Source organism: Gallinula chloropus (assembly GCF_964237585.1).
Source record: "Gallinula chloropus genome assembly, chromosome: 15".
Classification (NCBI taxonomy): domain Eukaryota; kingdom Metazoa; phylum Chordata; class Aves; order Gruiformes; family Rallidae; genus Gallinula; species Gallinula chloropus.
Genome location: NC_140100.1, coordinates 15,280,781 through 15,304,691, shown reverse-complemented (window position 1 = coordinate 15,304,691; position 23,911 = coordinate 15,280,781). Strand labels below are relative to the sequence as shown.

Here is a 23,911-nt window from a genome sequence, read left to right as displayed (position 1 = left end):
AACATACAGTGCTGGTGTTAAAAAAAAACACCCAGTAATTGGCCTCGTAATGGCATGTGGAATGTTGTAAACTTCAAATGACAAACTGGTTAGTACAAGAGCATAACACAAGAACAAAACCTAAATCAACCCCAAAACGGGGTGGGGGGCAGCAGTTTTTACTGCAGTTTTACTAATGACAAAAATCAGTGCTGGGAGTCTACCTACCACAGACTCATTTTTTACATATTTATGTTAAAAACATCACAACATAAGGATGTAACTTGCAGATCTTCTATCACCTATAATCTTCTTGTGAATACAAACCATAATTGTGATAGATGAAAAAGTTCTACTTCTTTTTAAATCACTTCAAAAAAGAGCTGTATGCTATAATAGAACAGATGAAATCTTCATAGAACAATTAATTTGACAGGGGATAAAAAAGCTGCTATTTGTGCTGCATGTCATAGACAGTAAGAAAAACTATAAATAAATACAAAATCTACCCATTCAACTGCTAGTCCTATTAAAAAACTGGGTTTATTTAATAATAATAATATTAAAAGCAATCATTATCCTAATAAACAGCCTTCAGTAGACTGGAATTTTACATCTTTACTGCTTTGGCTCTTGTCTGGATTTTAAGACTATTAAAATGAAAAGATTATAAAAATTTAAAAGTAAAGCTGTAACATTTCAAATAAAATATTTCCTATTTCCATGGACATGTATCTGTACAAGAAGTGTTTACTGTTGACAGAAGCTGATGAGAGCCAAATAGATTCAGCATTAATTTACAATTATTTTAAACATACATAATACAGAATATTATGCTAAAATCAGATGAGGACAGAAAAGGACCGTTGAAGTTCTGCTCAATAATTTCCTTTAAGGGCTTTTTTTTTTTTTTTGGCACCAGCAAGATTTCTGTGACCCAATTTCTACCTGCTTATTTGGTTTAAAATATTAACCAAAGTAAAGTACCAAGTGGCAGTTTGCCATGAAAGGTAACAAAAGATGGGGAGTTTTTAAAGTTTGCCATGTGTAAGACATTTTTGTCACTGAACTTACGCAAAAAAACATTATGGCTTAGGAAAGGGATGAAGACTGTCTAGACTACAGTTCTGTAGGGATCTACGAGTTTGGAGACAGACTGAGCCTTGATTTTGACAATTCATAGCAGCAAACAATCACAAAATTTTATTGCAGTTATATAAATCCCAAGATTTTTATATCCCTGCTTCTGGGTTTCACATAATTAGGAATACAAGAGTCAAAAATTCAGTAACAGTAAAGATGCAAATTTTAAATTCAAATTTCTAGATAATTTTTAAATTTCATAATGGTTTGGTTTATTGAAATAATGGGAATATTTACTGAAACCCTATCCAATCATTTCCAATTGTATATGTGCAAAATAGCTCAAGCTAATGCACAGGAAGTTGGTAAATTTAATGCTGCAAATGTGACACAACATTGGCAAATGTAACAATGGCAAAATTGTAATATTTCAAACAGAAAATTTCCCCAGGAGGTTAAAACTGACATCTTAAAATTCTGTAAAGAAACACACTGGTGAGTCTCCCTTGTGTATAGCCTTTCAAAAAGCTTTATCTTTTAGCCTCCTAAGAAATGTCAATAATCAAATCCATTGAAGCCATTTAAATTGCACCTGTTTGCACAAGGCTTGAACTCTGCTACCTGAAGTTGATCTGGTTTCCAAATATCGCACTAAATGTTATTAACCCAGCTATTTGGATCTATTGGTTTACGTAGGCTTGTACAAAAGCAAAATTAAGCTCAACCTTAAATGCTGTCAAGGAAAGTTTGCTTTGTATTTAAAAATTATTTCAAATACATAGTTTAAATACACTTTTTCTGCCTGCCTCCTTAAATCAAAAGGAAAGTTTGCTATTTAAAATCATTCTGATGTTTTAACTGCAGTCACAGTTTGATATATACTTTTATCAGAAGAGACTTCATGTATAACATTCTGAATTCACAGTAGTGAATTATCAGTCACAAGGTCCAACTCCATTGCTATGTCCAGCCATAAAATCAAAATAATTTAGTGTATGCACGGGTCAAAGATGAGTCTGATAGTTTTCATAATATTGGGACTAGCTCACCTAAGATGTAGCTATTCTTTTACAGAAAACAAACAGTTCCTACAATAGTTTGTAGCATCTTATTCCCTGATCTTAGAAAGTGCCTTGATTCCATTAATGTGTCCTACACTAAAGAAACTAAAGATTACTTAAAAAAAGTGCAAAGGTATTTCTAAGTGGTTTTACTTGACATTAACAAATCTTCTCTTTGTATATTTAAGGAGAAATAGCCTCAGACTGAAGGAACTGTTTCAACGCTGCCAGTCTGTTAGTCTTGTTTTACCACACTTGTCTTTTCTGTCCCCCTTTCTTTACCTCCAAGACTTCACAAGGTGTTCAGGTTGCTTCCCATCCACATTCCATTTCCAGCAATGTCTTTTGTCCCACTGTTGCACAAGGGTCCAGCACTAGGACAAAAGCTATTTCTTTAGAAACTCATGTGATAGTAAAGTTACATGCATGACCACATACTGCTACTACTGCTGCTGCCAGGTTTCAGTAGGTACGAAGAGCAAAACCTGAAGCTTGAAGTAACCAAGTCAAACAGAGGGCTCACAGCAACAGTACACCTCTCAGTTCTATATATTCAGTGCACAGCCTTCTTACATGAGTGTGAGCATATATTGGGGTGGTTCAAGTCCAGCACGAGGACCAGGGCCTGGAAACTTGAAGCTACATGTCTGTAGAGAGCCAAATCCACTGGTTCTTCCAGGTCAGGTGGCCTATAGCAGACACCCACTACACTGTCACCTTTATCTGTCCTCTCTTTCATCCTAGACCATAAGCTCTCAATTCAGAAGGTACCATAATTTCCAGACATCCATATTTCTCACTGATGTTCTATAGATGCAGAAGCACTACTACCGTGTCAGGAAATAAATAATTAGTTGAAGGACAGAATAAAAACCCTTGAATGTGACATGCCAGAGACTTCAGTTTTCTGCCAGAGATAACATTTGTGATTAATTCCCATTTGGGCACTTCAGGTAAGATTCCTCTCACCTAATTGTTCTTTAAAGGTAAGATCTGTTTGCTCTGACCCTTGCTTTTGCTCTGCAGCTGATGGGAAAAGAGCTGTGCAGCTCTGGAAGACATGTGTCAGCCTGAGATGAACCATCCTCCAGAAGGGTTTGTTCCTGTTGAAACCTATCTATAGCTTCAACTAAAATTAAGTTTTAATTAGGTGTTTCAGCAAAATTAATCCTTCTGTTATATTTGGAATACAAGTACTTTAGTATTTTATTTAGGAGTAGATGTTTAAGTGTTTCTCATGCTTAGAAACAGCAAATAGATTAAAAAGAAAATGTCTGGAAACTCATTTTGCCAATTTAAAATTTTGAGTGAAATATAAAATCTAAGACTGCAAATTGGGGAAAAAAGCTGGAAGTCAGGAAACTACAAATGCTACAGTTAGTCTGCACAAATATCCCTCTCTTACTGTACACATTCAAGATCCATATCACAGCAAAATATTTTTAAATTTTACACTGGGTTTTTTTAAAAATTGTATTACCATTTTGGCTAAATTAGTTATTTTTGAACAAATGAAATTCAAGTAATGACTTGCTTGAGGTGTTTCTAATCACAGAGTCGAATATTGCACTGCACAGGGCAATGCATAACACACAAATCCTGAGCAAATTAAAAAATATTTTTTAGTCTGCTACCTTTCTTTCTGAGCACCAGAGAGTTTTTCCCTAGATTCAAAGAACTCTTTCTGCACAAATCATATATTTTATGAGTTTCTACAGTGTGTGGTTTCTAAACCCCAGATACTTTCAAGCCACATTTATAAACCTTCTTCTGAAGATAACTGGCTCACCAATAATATTCCTAGTTGGCAGAATGTATGTGACCTTTAACAAAACCAACCAACAAAAAACCCAAACCAAAGTAGCCAAACCACCACCAAAAAAAAAACCCTTACCACTTTATTTTTACTTAGAAGTCCTAGTAATTCCAAAGCACAAGAGAAAATATTGTATTGGAATAAAATAAAACAAAGTTTTTGTTGAAACTTTAAAAAAAAGGAATTCTTGAAAGTTAAATCAATGTTGAAATTTTCATTAAAAAAAAGAATACCAAGAGAGTCTAAATATAATTTGAAATACAAAATATACTGAACCATTGCTTCTTCCTTGGTATGCTCTCTGTTCCACAGAAACTCAAAAGCAAAAAAAGGAAAGGAAATCAGACTGTTGCAAGGAGAAACTTCTCCTCATGAGAGCTCAAGAAAAAAAACCCATAAAACCCAACACTCCCCCCAACCAACAAGACAAGCAAACAACACCCCCCCAAACCAATGTGGACACAGCTTTCTCTTTGTGCTTCCACAATGCTTTAAGCTGTAATAGGAAAGTATCTGAGAACTGTAACAGATACTAAATGCCACTGGAAAGTATTTCTGTGTATTTATTCAAGGAATAAAAAAAGGTAATGCTTTTTCTTACCAAGATGAAAAGGGCATATTGTCCCACATCACTCATTCCTACCCAAATAAACACTTAATATTAACCAAGAAAACCTGGACTGTGATTTCAAAGAACAGCTGTTCTAATTGTTCTTTCACTTCACTTCCCATCTCTTCCCAGATGGATTATTCCTGTAGAGTATTCAAGTTGCCTACTGTGGTGAGTTTTAACCCTGGCTGAATGAATTTCTGTATGAAATCTCTCACACGGTAATTAACTTCCACATGCCCAAGAACTTAGTACATATTTGTGTTCAAAGTAAGAGTCTCACTGAAAGAGCATAAGTTTGTAACTTCATGCTACCTGTTGGGAGTTTACAATGCCAGATAAATGTACATTAGAGGTCTTTTCAGGACAAAGAAAAGGAGGGCAAAAGGTCATTCCATAAACTAAGCCTCTACTTTAGTTATAGTACTGTGGAGACAGAGAGGAGGGAAAGGACCGAGATGGTTAAACGTGGTATTTCATAATGAAGACAGATCCCAGAATGACAGAGAGAAGTTCAAGGAAGTTGCTCAGTATCACACTAAAAACTGGTAGCGAAGCTGATTGTGACAAAAATCGGATTATCCAGTGCTGTCCTACCAGGGGAAACAAAATTAAAGACTCTGTCTCATAAATAACAGAGCAGCTCAGAAGTGTTTCTTCACTTTGCCAACATTGTGGATAAATGTTGGCAGTGTAAATGTGTGGAATTTGGCTTAGAGCCTCATTCCTTACAATGTGCCATTCATCCTCGTTTTTAGCATTGCAGTGACTGTTCCTTTCAGATGGCTATTAAAGGGAAGAAAAACAGAACAAAACGAAACAATAGCATACACTTATATTACACTAACAAAACAAATGTTAAAGATAGCATCCTCTTCTAGCTTTGTAGGAGTGAACCAGCTGTATGATATTAATCAGGTTAAGTGCTGGAGTCTGTCCACCCCGGAGAGACTCAGAATCTTAATTTTTTTTTGTTATTTTGTTGGGAAAACGTGAAGTTCTCTGTGATATGATTTTATGGTAAACTGAATGGAGAAAAGTGCCAGCAAAATTGCCACAGCAATTACTCCATATAGAACTGGTAAAAATAGGAAATACTGTACTGTTTCCACTGTAAAGCCTTAAATCTTCACAGGTTCGCTAAAGAACTATCCTCAACTAAAAACTTTAGCTAAAGACAATATTAAATTCACATTTACAAAACACATTCACATTTACATGCACTGTCCAACCCTACATAAATCACTGTCCTTGGATAAAACCTAGAATTTGTATAAAGAGTAAGTTAAAAATCAGGAAATTTTTATATGTCATGAAGGAAGAATATCAGTACGCTGTCTGAAATTCACAAAGATTAAGTCTAAACTAATTAAAATATTGGCATAACTTAAATGAGCTTCTCTTCAGCAACATAAACATTAAAATGCAAACTTTTCAGGAGGGAGGTTTTATCCAGCTCATGGTTAAATACAGGCATCCTGTAAAAATAATCTTGAATCTCTGAGATTGATTATTTTTAAAGCAAAAAAATAGCCAGCCATAGCTATTTACCTATAGTTCCAGTAATCAAAGAAGATTTCTGTCTTTCGAGAATGAGACTGTGCCACAAGAATTAAAAGCACTGTGAAGGCAAGTAGGGAATCCCTTAAATTGGATCTTATTTCACACTAATTTTGAAAATACACTTGCAAACTGTTAGGATAAATTTTATGTTGCTCCATAAACCTCTACCAACCACTGGAAATGCAAATGAACCAAAGAAACAAAAAGTCTTTATTCATATTTGTTACAAAATGTGATATAAGTGCACATGAAAAGTTAGATCAAGATGTTTGCAGATTCCCACTAAGCCTACATTGCAGAGATAAAATTTGGATAAATATACCAGGGTGGAATACAGACAAATCACACTTTGAAAAACTCCTCGAGTTTCAGAAAAACTATTTCTAGCAGCTTTTCAGCTTCAGCATTTAGGATTCTGTAGAACATAAAATTCAGCAACATGTATTGCATGAGAATTTGGCTTTGTAGAAGGGAAATTATGGAGCTCCGAGGCTTCCATTTCAGAGCTTGAAGGGTGTGAGACAGTTGCAGACATGTGAGAGTGAGCTGGATCCCAGAGAAGTGCATGAACTGGCATGTCTGAATATTATTAAGTGCCAAGCAGTTTTACAGTGATTTAAACAGGACTCAAACTTCAGGAAATGAAGGGGGAGTGGGATCCTGTGCTTTTGAATGTGACATAATATTATTTTATCACTAACCCATTACCTCTAATAAAATATAAGTAAAGCACTCAAGAGTTTCAACTCAACTATGTAAAATCTCCAGTTATTCTTCTGTTTGAATATTTGGAATTTTATAAGGGTTAAGTTCCTGCTTTGGTTTGATTATTAAGCAGATACTGTGTATCTGCAATTATGGATGCTTTAACTTATTTATGTTACCAATTTTTTCCATTCCAGTTTCCAGTACTAATTTCAGTTACCTAAAAGCTAGCCAGAGCTAGCTAAAATGATCCCAGAGGGATCAGTGACATGGTTCAGATTTTCTCTCAAGATCATTCACTCAGATTTCTATTCCATGGAAAAAAATAAGCCTGGAACAGGGCAGCACTCAGTTAGTTCATTACCTACAATGGTAATTCTGTGCTGCTTGCACTACAAGCTTGGAAAATTCAGTCTGATTTTTGCTTTTTTAATTAGTTTTATTTTGAATGTGGGTAGACCTTAGTAAGGCTCTTCTAATCTACAGAGTAAACATCTATGGCTGTTAGGATCACTATACAGAGAGCAAGAGCAGCAATGGAAAAAATGTAAATGCTAATGCAAGAGTCCTGAAAATTTCTCTCATCTGCTGGAAGTCCCTATATTTGCATCTCACTACAGTAAACATTCTTTTTTTTTTCCTAGGTTAGAAAATATTAAACTTGGAAAGCAATTCACTTAGACAAAACCTGAAAAAAATCACCTGACCATTTTGCTAGACACAACCCCAAATCTATCTAAAATGCAAAGGCATTTTAGCATTAAAAAAGACAAAACCAGAAAGTTTCCCGAATATGAGTTAGTTAGAACTTAAGTTACTCTGAATATTACATGAGTGCAAGTGTCCTCCTATTCTTTCCCCAGATGAACTATCAGCAAGTATAACTTCAGTCAGATTTATAGGCCTAAAAGATCATTTACTTGGTTGTTTCCCACAGTACTGAGACACCATTCCTCCTGTTCACATCATACAGCCATCTGATTGCAGTCAAATACTGCAATTCAGAGCTAGACAACACAGTTACAATTTTTATTTTTAGAATGTGCCTTGAAATACAATGAAGCTGCCCCACCCCCCCAAAAAACTCCCCACAAAACCCAGAATTGAACAGAAATTGAGTATTTTGTTCAAAGATAACTGCTAATACACATATATGGTTGTAGTGGTGCCTCTCTCTCCAAAATCTGGTAACTCCTTCAATAATTATCTTTAAACTGAGAAATTTAAATAAAACAAGACCAAAACAAAACCTTAGAGTGTACATATATATAATCTTAGAATCATGGAGTTGTCATGGTTGGAAGGGACCCTTGAGATCATCAAGTCCAACCATCGCCCTAACCTGCCAAAACCACCGCTAAACCATGTCCCTCAGCACCACATCTCATAGTCTTTTAAATACCTCCAGGGAGGGAGACTCCACCCCTTCCCTGGGCAGCCTGTTCCAATGCCTAACAACCCTCCCTGTGAAGAAGTTTTTCCTAATATCCAATCTAAACCTCCCCGGTGTAACTTGAGGTCAGCACCCACCTCTCCACAACCTCCTTTCAGGTAGTTGTAGAGAGCCATTAAGTCTCCTCCCCTCAACCTCCTCCTCTCTAGACAAAACCACCCCAGTTCCCTCAGCCACTTTTTATACATAAAAGGAAAACAGACAAGTTCTCTTTGAGAATTGTCAGACTATAACAGGGAATCCTCTCATAACATGGCATCCTTCTGTTTTTGTTTGTTTGGGGGGTTTTTTTGCTCACATGTTTGCCATGAAAAATAGTGCACTTTCCTCCAAAAAGTGCTGTTTTCTCCTGTTATGTATTATACTTACTTTATATGCTGGAGTAGTAATTTTAGAAGGTTTTTTTAGAGACTCCTTCCAAGGTGAAAAAACAGCTCCACCTTGCTAACCTTACAGTACTACTAGTATGGGACTATATTAAATCGAGCATCATTCTATGCTGCTATCTTTTTATATACCCAGTTTCTTAAATTTTGTAGCTGCTGTTTTACTTTTTCAAGACATTTAGATTTTAGTGTGAGCTAGTACTCAGACTCAATCAGCCTATTACCACTGTCATCATGTTTAAAATCATTCAGAGTAGTTGTAAGAAAAGTATTTTTTAAATCTGTCACTTTAAAAGGCTGCTTCATGTTTAATTTATATTTAGTCTAATTCTTCTCTCAAAAAAAAAGCGTATCAAGACAAAATACTCAACAAGTAACTCTTCCACTCAATCTCCATTCTGCTTTAAAGCACATCCTTTATCAGACTATTACTCACCCAACAATCTGTTAAAGCAAAGTTCCTTTCTGTACACTCGGAATGTTTTTCAACAGCAGGACTATGTTTACACTTACATACAGTTTATAGATAAACAACTGAAGGCTGAAGGCCTTTGAACAGGAGCATGATAATACTTACCTGGTGTTTTGTGTCTGATGTACTACACATATACCACATTAGGAGATGATGGTTGGTGGTTGGCTAGGGGGGGTGGTTTCTTATATTGCCTACAGACAAAGGTCAAAGATGTCCTGGGACAGATGTTTTGCTGACATGCAAGAGGATGACACACAGAAAGAAAAGGTTATTCTGTTCAACCCTACTGAAAACTTAGCTCAGATTTCATGGTAGACATGTATACGTCAAATTCCTGTTCCTGGACATTATTCTCACCACAAGTGAGAGTCTCAAGCATTCCTCCACTCACAATTGCAAATACACATCAGAAAGTAAGATGTTACAAGCACTTTAGAATTCCTGAGTTACACCCTCTATGAGACCAGAGAATTTACTTCAGTTATGAAACTTGATTAGAGTGATCTGTTTTAGGAGAATGGAAAACATTTTAAGTAGCCCCTCATTTACCTCCTGTAAGTTACCAGTATAAATACTTCCCATTAACTTCTTTACATACTTGTCATTTAGTACCACCATAACCATTCCTTACTCTATTTCAGTAAACAGTTATTTAGGAAACCCAGGCTAGTATGGTATTATAGAGCAGAAAGGGTTATTAGTCAACAGGCAAGGGACACTGATAAAATTGAGGTGAAGTTCTCCAGTGAATCTGCTCTTTGTAACGCTGCATTATTAGTGAAAACACATTCACCACAGGACCAGGCAACTGGACTATTGTTTCCATTTCCAGCCATTCTACACTATTGTAGTAAAATGCTTCTACTGGTAACTGCATCCAGCATATGAGAGATTTAAAAGGGAAGGTTGAAATGTAAACTTTTCCCAAACAATATGGAGGGCAAATTTTCAATTATTGTGGCATTGTTAGCAAATATGTATCAGTTATTGCAAAATATGGCAGGCAACTTCTCTTAATGCAAGAATTTAAATGGCAGATGTACAGACATACACACTGTACATGCTTGAAGCAGACTTTTTTGAAGAATAAGAAGCAGCAGCCCACAATGCAGTCATCTAACTTCTAATTTTAAAAAAATAATATATATATATAACTGAGCATATACAGGAACTAAACATGTTCAATCTTCCTTAAACATTTTAAGTTTAAAACCACATTTGAAAAAGACAGATGGTCAAGCTAGAAGTTAATATACGGGCAGGGAAATAAAACTTTTCAGAGCCTGGCTGAATGTTTTCTATATTGCATTTATGAATAGATGCATTCCATACAAGTACACCCCAAACTGGGCCTAATCCATCATCTGCTGTAGTGCTCATGCAAGCATATGGATGCCAATAAATTTCTTCACTGAAAAATAATATTTTTAAGATGAGCTTCACACACACCTTTTAAAGCAAAAAGAACATACTAATTACAAGTACAATGACCCTATAAATCCCATTCTAAACTACCAGCTATTGCTGATCATCCAATGAAAGTGTGGCAGTATTTCTGTAAAGCATACAGGTAATGATAGTTCACATTTAGTTTAAAGTTACAATACAGACAAGTACAATAAAGACAAGTAAGTGTTTATTGATTTCCTTAATGTAATGCAAAGTAACTTGTGTACACTGAAGATGATTTTCATCTGGTCAGCTGGCAATAATCTAAAGACTTCAGAGATCAAGAAACTTTGATTTTCAGGAGTATTCTTGTGCACATTCTGAAGCTCAGTTGGAGAACATTTTGTCTGTATTATGCTTAACATGATTTGAAGACACAGAACACATTCGAAGTACCATTTTTTGGACACCATGTCAGAACTCAAAGGTTTAAATGAAATCAAGAATTAGAACATTTATTTTTTTCCCCCAAAAAATTACCAGAAGTTTTAGCTTTCTACCTCTTTGTTTCTCCATTAGATGGATAATTATACTTTGTCTTCCATCTAAATAAGTTGAAAACTTTAGTCTTTGACTCCAAAAAGTAAGTTCACACCTGAGACCAATAGTTACAGCACTCCCAGCAATCCAATTTTTACATGAGGCAGTTCATTCTCATATAGTCTTCATTCTCCTACGTGATCCTGTTCAGAGCCATGCTACAAGTGACACTTGTGCTCTTCTGTTTTACTCTACACCACACAACCCTTTTTCCATATTTCTGTTCTACCAACAACTTTCTATACCCTATGCTGTCAATCCTGTGCATTCTGACCCAAGTTAAAAACTTCTCACCCCTAAATGCTTGAAATGGATTTCAAAATTATTAAAATACAGTTTTAACTGACTTTCTGATGCAAACAATGAAGCACCCGGTCACTATTAATCACCATCATTGTCAAGTCTCAGTCAAAGAAACACATTCTTACGCCTCTTAAGAGGCAGGATTTCAGCTCACCTACCTCACTTGCCTGCTGAGCAAATACTTTCCCCGTGTTCTCCATGCCATTTCTCCAAACTGTCTCACATTCACATCTACACTTTCAAGTTCTCATCTTCTCAATGTTCCTCACAAAATCCCGTCATTTTCTCAAGCAAGTTCCTTGTGCTCTTCAACCACTACTTCCAGCACTTCTGTGGATTGCTGTTTGTTGGTTCTGCATCCCTCCAGCCGACTCTCACACAGCTTCATGGCTCAAACATCCTCATAGCCAGCAGTGAGGAACAGGCCGCTTCTCACCACAAGAACAACTTCCCGCAGTTACAGTAAATCCTCTCGCCATTTCCTGACGAGAGCCTTTCACTTCAGTACTACTAACAGTAAAGTAGTGCTGGTTCTTTGGCACAGAGGGAAGGCAGAAAGAACTTAACGGGAAAGGAGCACACAGCTCACCTCTCCCTGGCTCCACCTCAGCCCGGCCCCAGTCCGACGACCCGCGGCGCGGAGCTGCGCCCCCGCCTCCGCCCGGGCCTGAGGGGAGAGGGCAGGCCGCACCGCCCTCCTCCCGCCAGCCACCACCGGAGGGAAAGAAGAGGGTGCTATAGCCCAGAGCTGCCTCAGGCCTGAACCAGGCGCGGCCGTTACTGCTCCTCCAAATAGAAAGCAAAACAATAGCTCTAAATTTGAACAGATCCGTGGGTCCCCTCTCCCTGCCAGAAAATGGGAATGAAGAAGAAAAAAAAAATCTCTTACCTTTTACTGGGCCAGAACAGCCTCTCAGCAGCTCACCAGCTACTCCAGCTCCACAATGAAGCAGCCAGATCAATGCCTGAACATACCTCTGGAGTCTAGTAATAGTACATAAAACCCCCAGAGATCAAGACCCAGACACCTCCAACAGCCGTGAAGACTAGTGATGACAGCTCTGTTCTGCAGAAACAAATGCTGTCAAGATCTAAATTCCATGCACATACATTACGGAATAAATATGGATCTAAGCAGCTATATTCTTTCCCTTCCAGAATTAATGATTTCATTGAAAACAAAGGGAAGTACTCCAAACCCTACAGAATAATGGGGTCTGATGTGATATCAGTGGGGCCAGTTCCTTTCTAGGGTAGCACCTGCACTGCCCCTAACAGCTCACCCAAATTTAGTACCAGAAATATTAACAGCCTTGCATCCAGTAACATTTTATTAACTTACCTGGGTGTTAACTGGTAAAATCAAACAGATATAAGGACTAGAAAATGGAATAGCACTATTTTCGTAACAGGTATTAATTACAGGTAGAGATAAATCCTGCTTCTCAAAAATGACAATTTGAGAGGGGAGAAGGGTAGAAGCAGTAGGTATATCCATTAACCTTTGAAGGTTAGAGAAGGATATACATGGCCTACTCCAAAGAAAAAAGTTTTGAAGGGATTATATGGTAATGCAATTATGACTTATAATTTTCCCTGCAGGTATGTAAGTTTTGCTGTTCAATAGTGAAGTCAGTATCATAAAGAACCTAATGGCCCCTGGGTAAAGACTCCAGGTAGATTCTTGGGGACAGCACATGGCTCTATAGCTCTTGACCTATACTTCTGCCAATCCCTTTAAAAGCTTTTACATCCTTTTGATTCTAAACTTCTTCCCAAATCATGTTATGCCAGTTCTTTAGGATATACAGTTAATAACTTCCCCCTAATAACTCCCCCCAACATTTGGCTAGAACACTATGTAAATTACCTGAATCATCTCTGCTTAAAGATGAGTATTGTATATGGCTTTTCTTTAACTGTTGCATATATTCTGAAAACTAAATTTGCAGTTTCTTTGTAGGTTTGGACACTCAGAAGTAATTAAAGTATTTACTCCTAAGGTCATGAGTCTCAGAGAAGAAAAGTCTCTGGAATCTTGAGAGCAGAGAAGTTCAGTTACTAATTTCCCATTGCATCAGTAACACTGTCTTCTTTCTCATATTTCAGTCTAAGAATGTGATGATCTGGCAGATACTAAACAACCCAACAACTTAATTACACTACTTCTGGTAGCATTCCAAGGTTAGAAATAATGCATTTCTCATTTAACATCTTTAAATTATTTTCCCCTTTGCAATGCAAGTTCAAGATGGCTCTCACAATAATTTAAAAACCCACAAATCTTGGCATACCTTCAAACAAGTTAGTGCATTGTTTAAACGACAGTGGTTCCCACTCTAATGTAAATACAATCTGATAAAGCCTTCTTAATATTCCACACTTCCACAGCAATGGTTTTAAACTTGATGATTTGCACAACTCTTCTTTATTTCCCCTGCTCCAAGGGAAAAAACAGTGATTTGAATATTGTAACAGGCTTTCTTTTCTTAGTTACATTTGACAAATATCTAGAAAGTAGTCTTGACCCTTTCTTCAAAGGGTCTGCTAATCACAGGCTGACAAAAAAAGAAGTTACATTATGAAGAAAATGAAGAATTCATTAAAAATATTTCATTATTCAGAAACTAATAAATAAAACCAAAGCCGTTTGTAAGAAAATGTCTTTAATTTTCATTTTATGGAAATACACATTTTGTTTTTATTTCCATGATACAAAAATGTTAAATATCAAACATTTGCTGAGACCTACCAATGAAAGTCCTTTTTTAAACAAATAAAGGGCTGGTGCAGTTTGCAAGTTTGTCACAGGTACCAAAAAACATTTTTACAAAAACCCCACAACCTGCTGGGGAAGGTGGAGGAAAGAAACAGCAACAAATGAGAAAACAAAATAAAAAATACTGCCTACCATGAAATGAATGTTTGAGAAACTGCTAAGTTTTTTGAAAGGATAAGGTACATTTAAAGTTGGTATTTAAATGAATACTGGCTGTACAGGGGATAGGGGAGTAGAAAATTGAAAAGAAAGAAATTGATGGAAAGCAATATGCAAAACTGCAGTTCTACTTATTTCAAGAATGCTGACAGCATACTGGTATTGGCTGAAAAAATAGCTAAAGATCAGGAGATTTGTGGCAACTCCCCTCAAGCACAGGAAACAGCCTAGCATGGAATCACAGAGTGCCAGTAGTTCTTGTACATTTCACAGCCGGCATGCCAAGTAAGTGACCAAAATACATTTAGTCTTGCTTCTTAAATCTAACATCATTTACGACAGCAAGGATTTCACATGAGCAACAACAAATCATATACTGGTTAATATACATACAAATAAAATTGACAGTGATTGTTCAATAAACAGTTTAAAATAATTAAACTGATTTTCTGGACACATACTGCTTTGTTAACACCACTTTATTTAAATAAAGTATGGCTTCCAAGAGGTGTACTCTCACAACTGCTTTCAATCAATTCCACTTGTTAAGGCAGTTGTTTCCTACCATGTTTCAGGGACTTCAAAAATTCCAGTGGAACTAGTTGTGAGGCTTCCTAAAAGACAGCATCATGGAACAATATATTCAAGACTTCAATATACAAACACTGAAAGGACTAAGTTACATCAAGAATCTTTTTATTCTTTCAGAGAAAAGACATATTTTCTCCTCTATAGAAAGGCTCTAGATGTTTCTGGCAGGTCAATATTTACAACAGGAAACACAGAGAGACTGTTTATGAGTTGGTACTTTAAAAAAGTGAATGTCAAGTTTCTTTCCCAGATCTTGTTTTGCAATCAATGAACAATAATCCAAGTAATTTTTGGTTTGCAATAACTGGGATGATAAGTAATACTATCTTCGCAAGTGTACTTGTGGTTACTCTTGTTTAAAACAGCTAAGACACTGAAGAACATTTCCAGCCCAAACTGATTGGAAAAGCAAGATGATAATGTATATTTCCACAATTCCCAAGTATAAAATTCATGCTCTGTTTTTGAATTACTGTAGACAGTCCTGCCATTTTGTACATGCTAACATGGTCCAACTGCCCTGTTGAACTGCATGAAAAAAACATTTTCCAAGCATTGCTTATGAATCAGTTCAGGAAGATTTTATTCTACCATATCAGGACACAGGTTGCTTGGCATACAATTGTGCTTTCTGGATAAAAGTGACTAGAGCATATGTTAAAGGAAAGTTTTAACTCTTAGTATTATTATTTGAATATACTTCAATATAGGCAGTGCCCCAGGTGATTAGTAATTGAGATAGTTTTTAATATAGTCAAATCCATTTCTACAAGATGGAACTAACAAAATCTGAACTAGAATAGATTTATTAATATAAATAAAATCTTTTGAGGTTTAAATGCATGTCACCTAAGGTTATTTATTTAATTTTTGGTACACGCTGCACTAACTCACATGACCAAAAATATCAGATGCAGCACAGTCATCTGATTGTCACCAGCCCGTGTTTAGTCAAAGATACACTTCCAAATACTTTGGCTAGAAGACACGTAGGTATTAAAGTCTGCCAATACCCCCTCATAGCAACCATAGGTGCAAAGTCTTCAACCAACAAAAAAAAAAAAAAAAAGAATAAAGGCTATGGCTACAAACACCCCAGAAAACACTGCATATACTCATGTAGACATCAAAATAATTTTACAAGAAAGAAAAAGCTTATTTGGGTTCATAATTGGTATTAGAAAAACTAATGATTTCTCCAGTCTTACACTGTGAGTTCTAAACCAGATTAAAAAAACCCAGAAAACTTATAAATCAGGTTACAAAAAAAAACAGATCTCACTTGGGCAAATCCATGCTTTCCGCTTTTACAACAAAAGCCTTCCTTCTACTTTTCAATAGAAGGATCTGCATCTCCTGAAAGTGAGATTCCTCAAGTTTCAACAAGCAGCAGTACATGAAATGTGTATTATCTGCTCACAGTCCAGTAAGCCTTTCAAATAAGGAAAGGCTTACTCGGAGTAGTGCACTGCAAGAACTGTTACGGGTGACCGATTCACCTAACATGTTTGGAAGCAATTTTAAAGAGACTCACTTTTGGTCACCATCTTGCCAAAAGTTACCAGAAAAAAAAACCCAAAACTAAGTGATTTATAAATGCCCAGAAAGGCAGAGAGCCTTCAAAACCTTAAAAGCCAGGTAGATCAGCATCTGCCTGGCAGCTTACTCTTCAGCTGAATTGTGTCAAAGTCAACGGTGTCTTAGGAAATGTTCTAGAGAGGAAAGGGTTTTCGTACACCAGCAGCCTAGTTACTTACAGCAGGCAATCTAAAACAGCAGTCTGACTAGGTCAAACTGTATTCATCTTAAAACACAATGTGGCAAGAGGAATGCTGAGGTACAGGCAAGCAGACTGTCAGAAGTTCTGGCTTAATTGTAAATGCAAATAATAATAATCTGACCATCTTGAGAAATGCCATTGTTTTCAACTTATACCTTCTTTCCCAAGTAACAATAAATACAGTGTATTAGTGCAATATTATAAGGCCATATAGCCTTAAAGTGCTAACTGAAAGGGCATGTATAGTAGCTTTCAGTGCAGTAGGTAGGCTTATGAAAACTCTACTCATTTGCAAGCAACAGAAGTTGTCTTATGACACATTTTTGGCAGGTTAAGCTACGTACATCCAATTACGCCATGACTCCATTCAATCAACCTAAAGCAAAAACGTCCACAGTACTTACATTTCATGATAAAGTATTGGATTAACAAGGAAATCTACTCTAGAATCCTACTTCTAGAATTTCTTCACTTTTGCTTATACTATGCAAAACACATCACATAATCTTAACTAGGAAGTCACATTAAAAAGTGATTAAGAATAGCTAAAATTATTCAGAGAGTTTTATTTTAAGAAGGCAAGCAAGATATCAACATCGTGCTTCCTTTAGTTGATCTCAGGTGGGATATTGGGGGGGGGGGGAGAATTCATTTTTTGCTGGTGGTGGTTTTGTTTTTGCAGTTTTTGTAAGATGCCACTTTCAGTTTAAATAAATTATTCAAAAATAACTTATGTGATTTATTGTTATATTCACAGAAGTCCAGAAAAGGTAAAGCAAGCAAGAAAACTATTTCAGTTCTGTTCAGACCTATGGTAGTTCCAAACAGGACAGAAATCCATGCACACATTCACCACACTTACCTGCTGGAGCTTGTTCTGTCTTGATCTTTTTGAATTTTTTGGGTCTCTTCTTACCATCTGGAACAGACTCTGCACAGGAGTCAGTCTGATCATATTCTGCATCTTGGCCTTCTCCCGCTTCCATATCATCCGAACCGGTTTCTTCCTGAATAGGACTCATGCTTCTCTTTCCCACTGTACTGGCACCTGTAAAACTGAAATGCAGAAGCAATAGGTTGTTTATAAACAAGGGAAGAATAACTATTATATAGGTACTGGCTGCTGTACGTCTATTAAATGCTTAATAATCTGTACTAAGTGGTGTATCACGGAATTCCATTATCTGGTAGATCTGACAACTACAAAATTCTACAAATTGGGAATCTAATCCAGTTTTAAGTAGACAAAGGTATTCATTCTTTGTACTGCAGAAGTCTCAGCCTTAACTGCTACTCTGATGAGATCACTCAACTTAGATATCATTAAAGTTGTTCTCTATCCCTGCTTAATTTTAATTATTATTCTCTTAGTTGTGAAAGCTCTTGTTAAACATGCTCAATAGAAGCTCAGTGTATACAACTGTTATCCTCAAACACGTATCTTGGTACTGAAGGACTTTAGATGGTAACTTCATCCTCTCTTTTAGAACTATATGCAGTTTTACAAGCACCTCTGTTATATAAATGTAGAGAAAGCATTCAACTTCCATATAATAAGCTTTAAATCAGGCCTTAAAGTGAAGCATCCTACCATCCAATGGGCTAGTAAAATAAAAAGCACAACAGCCTGCACAGTCATTTCATAGGCAGGATCCGAATGAAGCCTGACTACTCCAGTAAGAAGATGAACTCAGAGCTCCATTTCGTTCAGAATGTGACAAACAGCACTGCGTAAAATTGTCATTTAACTGGAAGGTATTGTTAGGTTTCCTTGAAAAACAAATGCTAATTACAAAATAGTTCCTATTACACACTTCTAGATATGTGAATACCAGCTACTTAAATGTCGGCTTTAACACTGACACAAAAAATAGGTAGTTTTAGACTTACAAGCCTTTAATTTTTAATTAAAAACACACAAAATGGCTGTATGCATCTAAGCCATGTTCTGTTCTTTTATTTAAATAAAACTTATTACCAAGTTAGAGAAGAAAGCTTTACAAGCTATTTTGTATTTTCTTTCTAACCAATAATAGGAGGGAATTGTGTTTCAGTGAGGTTTCAGCTAGAGGAATGTTCAATTCTCCTGTATAGTTTTGGCTTTGAAACTGAATGTTTTCAGCTGAGCGTTTTGCTATTTAAAACACACTGGTTTTGGGATGTCCAAGAGCAATAAACAAACATGAGACATATGATTACACCTAATGCTCTTTCTTCCACTTTAGGAGCTTAAACACCATTTACTGTGATGAATAGCTGGCATTTCCTCCAAGCATACATGCACAGGCGGCCTTCTTGCATGATTCCTTCCAAATCATCATTTCAAATCACACCACTATTACCAGATGCAACTCAAAAACTGGTTAGAACAATTTATCCTGCAAACACATCTCAATATTGTAAACCAGGCAAAAACTAGGTATGGAAAGAAAAAAGGTCTAATGAAGAAAGAGCATTTAGAAAACTAAACCCTACTGCATATGGTTTTTAAAACGCTGCTTAGAACAGTTCGTAAGAATTCTACTTTTGGGAAAGATATACTGAAAAATACATAAGGAAGAAAAAAAAACCTCAGGAGCCATAAATCATTGATTCCAAGATTTCTTCAATTGGTTCAAGGAGCCAAGTGGTCCTTGAAGGGAACTTGCACTCACTGCAGTAAGAAGCTCCCTTTTTGAAAGGTCCTATGGCTGAATTTAGGGTTGGGGTTTTTTTCCCCAATGTAAGACTCTTGAGAAGTTATTGAAATAAAGAAAAATGAGTTCTTGACCTTCAGCAGGCATTTAGCTGTGTACCAAAGTAAAAAACAATTTTAAAAAATTAGGCCTTATTAGGTGTTCTTCCTGCAGATAAATTAAGGGGAAAAAGAACCACCAAAAAAACCTGTCAGCATGATATATATGTATTTTGCAATCAAAAGCCACTGACTTCTTGTTTTCTCCAAAAAAAACAAATTTTAGTCCACATTCACTCACTGCATGGATTTGAGATGGCTGAGGGTTCATTTTGTGTGTCTTGTATCTTCCCTGACCTAAAATAAGATTCAAGGACCACAGAAACATTACTTATTTACTTTGAAATAGTAGCTAACCAGTATGATTATATATACACCTTAGAGCACTACTCTGATCAAAGTTCAGTTTTCTAATTATATCAGCTATTTTGGGATATGTCCATATTTCTGTCTCAATTTCCTTACTCTGTTAAGAAACAAACTAAAAAAAGTGGAAGAACAAACTAAAGCTATCAACAACTGTTCTGTTCAGATACACTCATTTAGGATCCTCGATTGTTTGGATACCTGAACCATTTAGAGAGAGTAACTTACATCATACATTATCAAATGTAGTAGTTAGGTTTCAAAACACACAACAGTTATCCAGGCAAGTAGATTTCATACAAACAAAGCCATAAACCCTTGTGATTTATTGCCACTCTGAACAAAATTGAGGGGGAAGTAGTTACTGACCCACCATAAAAACTAGTTATTTCATCTTAAGAACATGTGAAATCTCCTTAAATAACAATAGGATACTGGAATACTATAATAGTTCAACTGTAATATTTACTATCCATATCTTTAGTGGCTCAGCTTTTCCCAATTGTTACCCTCTACTCAGTATAAATCACTATAAATGTTTCTGTAAAAAGTAAAAGAATCATCATAAGAAATACATGAACATTTAAAAAGTGTCTCCAGTGAAATAAGCAGTGCTTCAAAACAGTACCCTGACTTGACAGAAGATGCAGCACTCCTGGCTTTGTAAGGCAAAATGAGGTACCTGTTTCCTGTACATTCATACTACTTTAAGTCTTTTGCCATTGGAAAATGAGAAAAAGGAACTACAAGTAGAGTAGGATTTCTAGATTTACACAGAACATACCCAGTTTTATTTTTCATGCAATGGTTTAATACTATTTTGCTAAGGGAAAGATCTTAAGCCCATGCATTTAACAGTCATGGCAGAGGTGGCAGACATTTATTTGCTAAGCACAACATAGCTGCTACTGTATAATACACAGGAGGCCACAATCCATCCGTTTTGAAAAGGCATTTGGAATAGCGAAAGGCTTTAGAGAATGAAATCCTATTAACTACTTCAAGTTTTGTCAAATGCATCAGTTTTTCCTTTACTTCTCCATCTGACATTAATATTCAGCCATATTTTCATTAAAATCAGTTTTGGTATGTAACAGCAGTGATATGTTATATGCCAAGGTATACTTCAATTATATATTATTTTACCTTGTGACTGCTATTAATACTATTACACTAATTTCTGCAGAGTAGTTCCTCTCTAATATGGGACTATAGTTTTTTTTAGTAAGAGAGGAATTAAATACATTTTGTTATATACTTACCAATCTGTTTTAAATTGACAAAAGTTCCTTACAATAAATATCCAACAACTTCATTACTGAATGAAAAAGTAGTCAGCATATATTATCACAGAGAGGAACAGCTACTCTGCAGCTGTGCTCCCTGGCAGAAACTGATGCCACAAGGTTATTAAATAATAAATAAATAAAGGATGTAGTAACATGAAGCTATTCTAAGAGACCAGCTGCTAGATACATCACAGTATTGAGTACTCAGCTATATATGATTAAAATTAATCCAGACAAATATACACACACATATATGCACATGTATATTATTTCTGGTTGATTCATGTAAATATTTATCTTGTTTTATGCTTACTGTATTTTATATAAAACCATTACATATAAATATACATACATTTTACATATCCATTGTCTGGACAACAAAGACATTCATCCTGAGTGAACTGAAGAGCTACCTAACTAGATCACACTTGAGAGGAAACATTTACAGAAAGATTAGTCGACAGAAAAACACAACCTAACCAGTAACAAATAAAACTTAGATTAAGAAAAACATGCCAAGACTTGCATGAATGGGAACTGGGAACAGAACAAAATCACTTTATTATGGCATAACAATAGAGCAAAAGTTAATGTAACTTCCATTACAAAAGAAGTTCTACCAATGAAATAAAAGCTGCTATCCAAGGCTATCAAAGTGTTACTCATCTAAACCCAAGGCTGCTTCTTGTGAATCTTACAGCACTAGAAAAATGGATTAAAATTCTCAAGGACATTGTTTAATCACAGAACTCATTGTGGTTTACCATAATTTTAAGGAGAGAATTTACTGAAAATTTTATTCAGCCGTTTTCCAAGTACTACAGTTGCAGTAGTGCTCAAACTTCTTTGTGAGATAACAACAAATTAGCTTTCCATGCTTACTGTTTTCTAAAGTGTGTGGTTTTTTGAAAGAGTAAAGTGTAGGTTTTGTTTCAGCTGGGATACAGCTAATTTTCTTCATAGTAGGTAGTAGGGCACTGTGGTTTGGATTTGTGCTGAGAACAGTGTTGTAATACAGAGATGTTTTCATTATTGTTTATTAGTGTTTACACAGTGTCAAGGCCTTTTCTGCTTCTCATACCACCCCGCCAGTGAGTAGACTGGGGGTACACAAGGTATTTGGAGGGAACACAGCTTGAACAAGATATTCCATAAAAATGGAGCATGACATCATATGTTAACTGTGGAAGCTAGCCAAGAGGCAGAACTGCAGCTTGGAAACTAGCTGCACATCAAGTTTTGGGTGGTAACTGTGCTATGCATCATTTGTTAGGTATATTCTTTTATCATTACTATCTTCCTTTCCTGTCCTATTAAACTCTTAACTCAACCCACAGGTATTACTTTTCACTGGTTGGTTTCTGGGTTTGGGTTGGTTGGTTGTTTTCTTTTCTCCTTTTTGATTCTCTCCTCCCATTGGGCAGCAGGGGGAGTGAGTAAACAGCTGTGTGGTTTTATTGCTGCCTAAAAGGTTAAACCACACAGTTGTCTTTGGTTCAAACCATAAGCTGCCACTCTTGCCATCTGTGTAGAATCCAAGAAATACCCAAAAACTAACATTCATATAGGAGAGATACTTCCTCTAGTGGAAATAAAACTATGACTTAGTATTTCACTGCAGTAGACTCAAGATGTGATAAACATTCCCAGATTATTTAATAGGGATTTAGCCACAGGTAAACTAGTGCCAGGACAATCCTTAAAGTTTCTCATCTCTTCACAGTATGCACTCCAATTGTAATAACTTAATTTGATATGGAGTTTATCATAAGGCTCCACCATATGGTTTTTAAGGATTAAGCATAATCTCAAACATTTAGAATTCCCACCATGACAAAAGCCATGAGAATTTGACACCTAGGCAAAATACACACCTGCATTTCATTTTGAAAACTAGGCAAACCATAAGCTCATGTAAGTGAGACAAACAGAACAAGTTTAGCATTCCCAAGAACAACAAAGCAGAAAGACCACAGTGTTGGTTTTATGACCATCTCATTTCATCTGACTAAGCAAGAAAAAACCCAAACACACACAAAATGAAACAAACAAACAAAAAAAAACCTCATACCAAAAAAAACAACCATCAAACCCAAACCCCTGACCTCACATGTAACTTATGTACTCAGGTTAAACATATTTTTATATAGAACTGATGGACTCTGGAAGAGGATGGGGGGAAGAAAATACAGTCATAATTTGGTAGCTAAATTCTATATTAATACTAATAACACTTCCCATTCACAGGTACCCAGATGAATGAGAAAGACAACTCCTATTATCATCACATCCAGAACCTGCCATAAACACAAGCGTGTAAAAACAGAACAATAATCACAACAATATACTGTACCAGAATCAAAACCAGCACCTCATGACTTTTATCCTCAAATATTGAGCTAAAACTCTTAAAAAGATTTAAAACTTTAAAACTTAAAGGCATGCAAATATCATCATTTGCCTCCTGTTTCTGAAGGATAAAGATGACCTCATCAGGACTGCTCGAGTGTGCCCTTCTCTTTGGCAGTATTATCAACATGGGAAGTCATCCAAAACCAAATTCTTTTATTCTGGTTGTAAGAAATGGTGTTGCTACATCAAGCTCAAAAGCTGCAATATGACCTGCCTCAGGATCCCAGTATTGTAAAAATTTACATCATCATATTTGTGACCAAGTTTCCTCTGCTTCTTTATCTATGACACTGTGACAGCTGATTTATATGCAAAAACTAAGCATAGAAAAAAAAGTCACTTATTGCTTAAGAACTACCTGAAAATTGCAAGACTAAA

The 23,911-nt window shown here is 36.1% G+C and overlaps 1 protein-coding gene across 1 annotated transcript in view; it reads right to left on the bottom strand.

The window, feature by feature from the left end:
* Window positions 1–14,822: 14,822 nt before the first annotated feature.
* Window positions 14,823–23,911, bottom strand: part of PARN (poly(A)-specific ribonuclease) — a 39,834-nt gene continuing 30,745 nt past the window's right edge. Inside the window, exons 21-22 of the mRNA XM_084271049.1 lie at window positions 17,595–17,788; window positions 14,823–14,975 (exon numbers count right to left, since the gene is read on the bottom strand). Coding sequence (XP_084127175.1) covers window positions 14,923–14,975; window positions 17,595–17,788 — 247 coding nt within the window. The 3' untranslated portion in view covers window positions 14,823–14,922. The remainder of the gene's footprint in view (window positions 14,976–17,594; window positions 17,789–23,911) is intronic.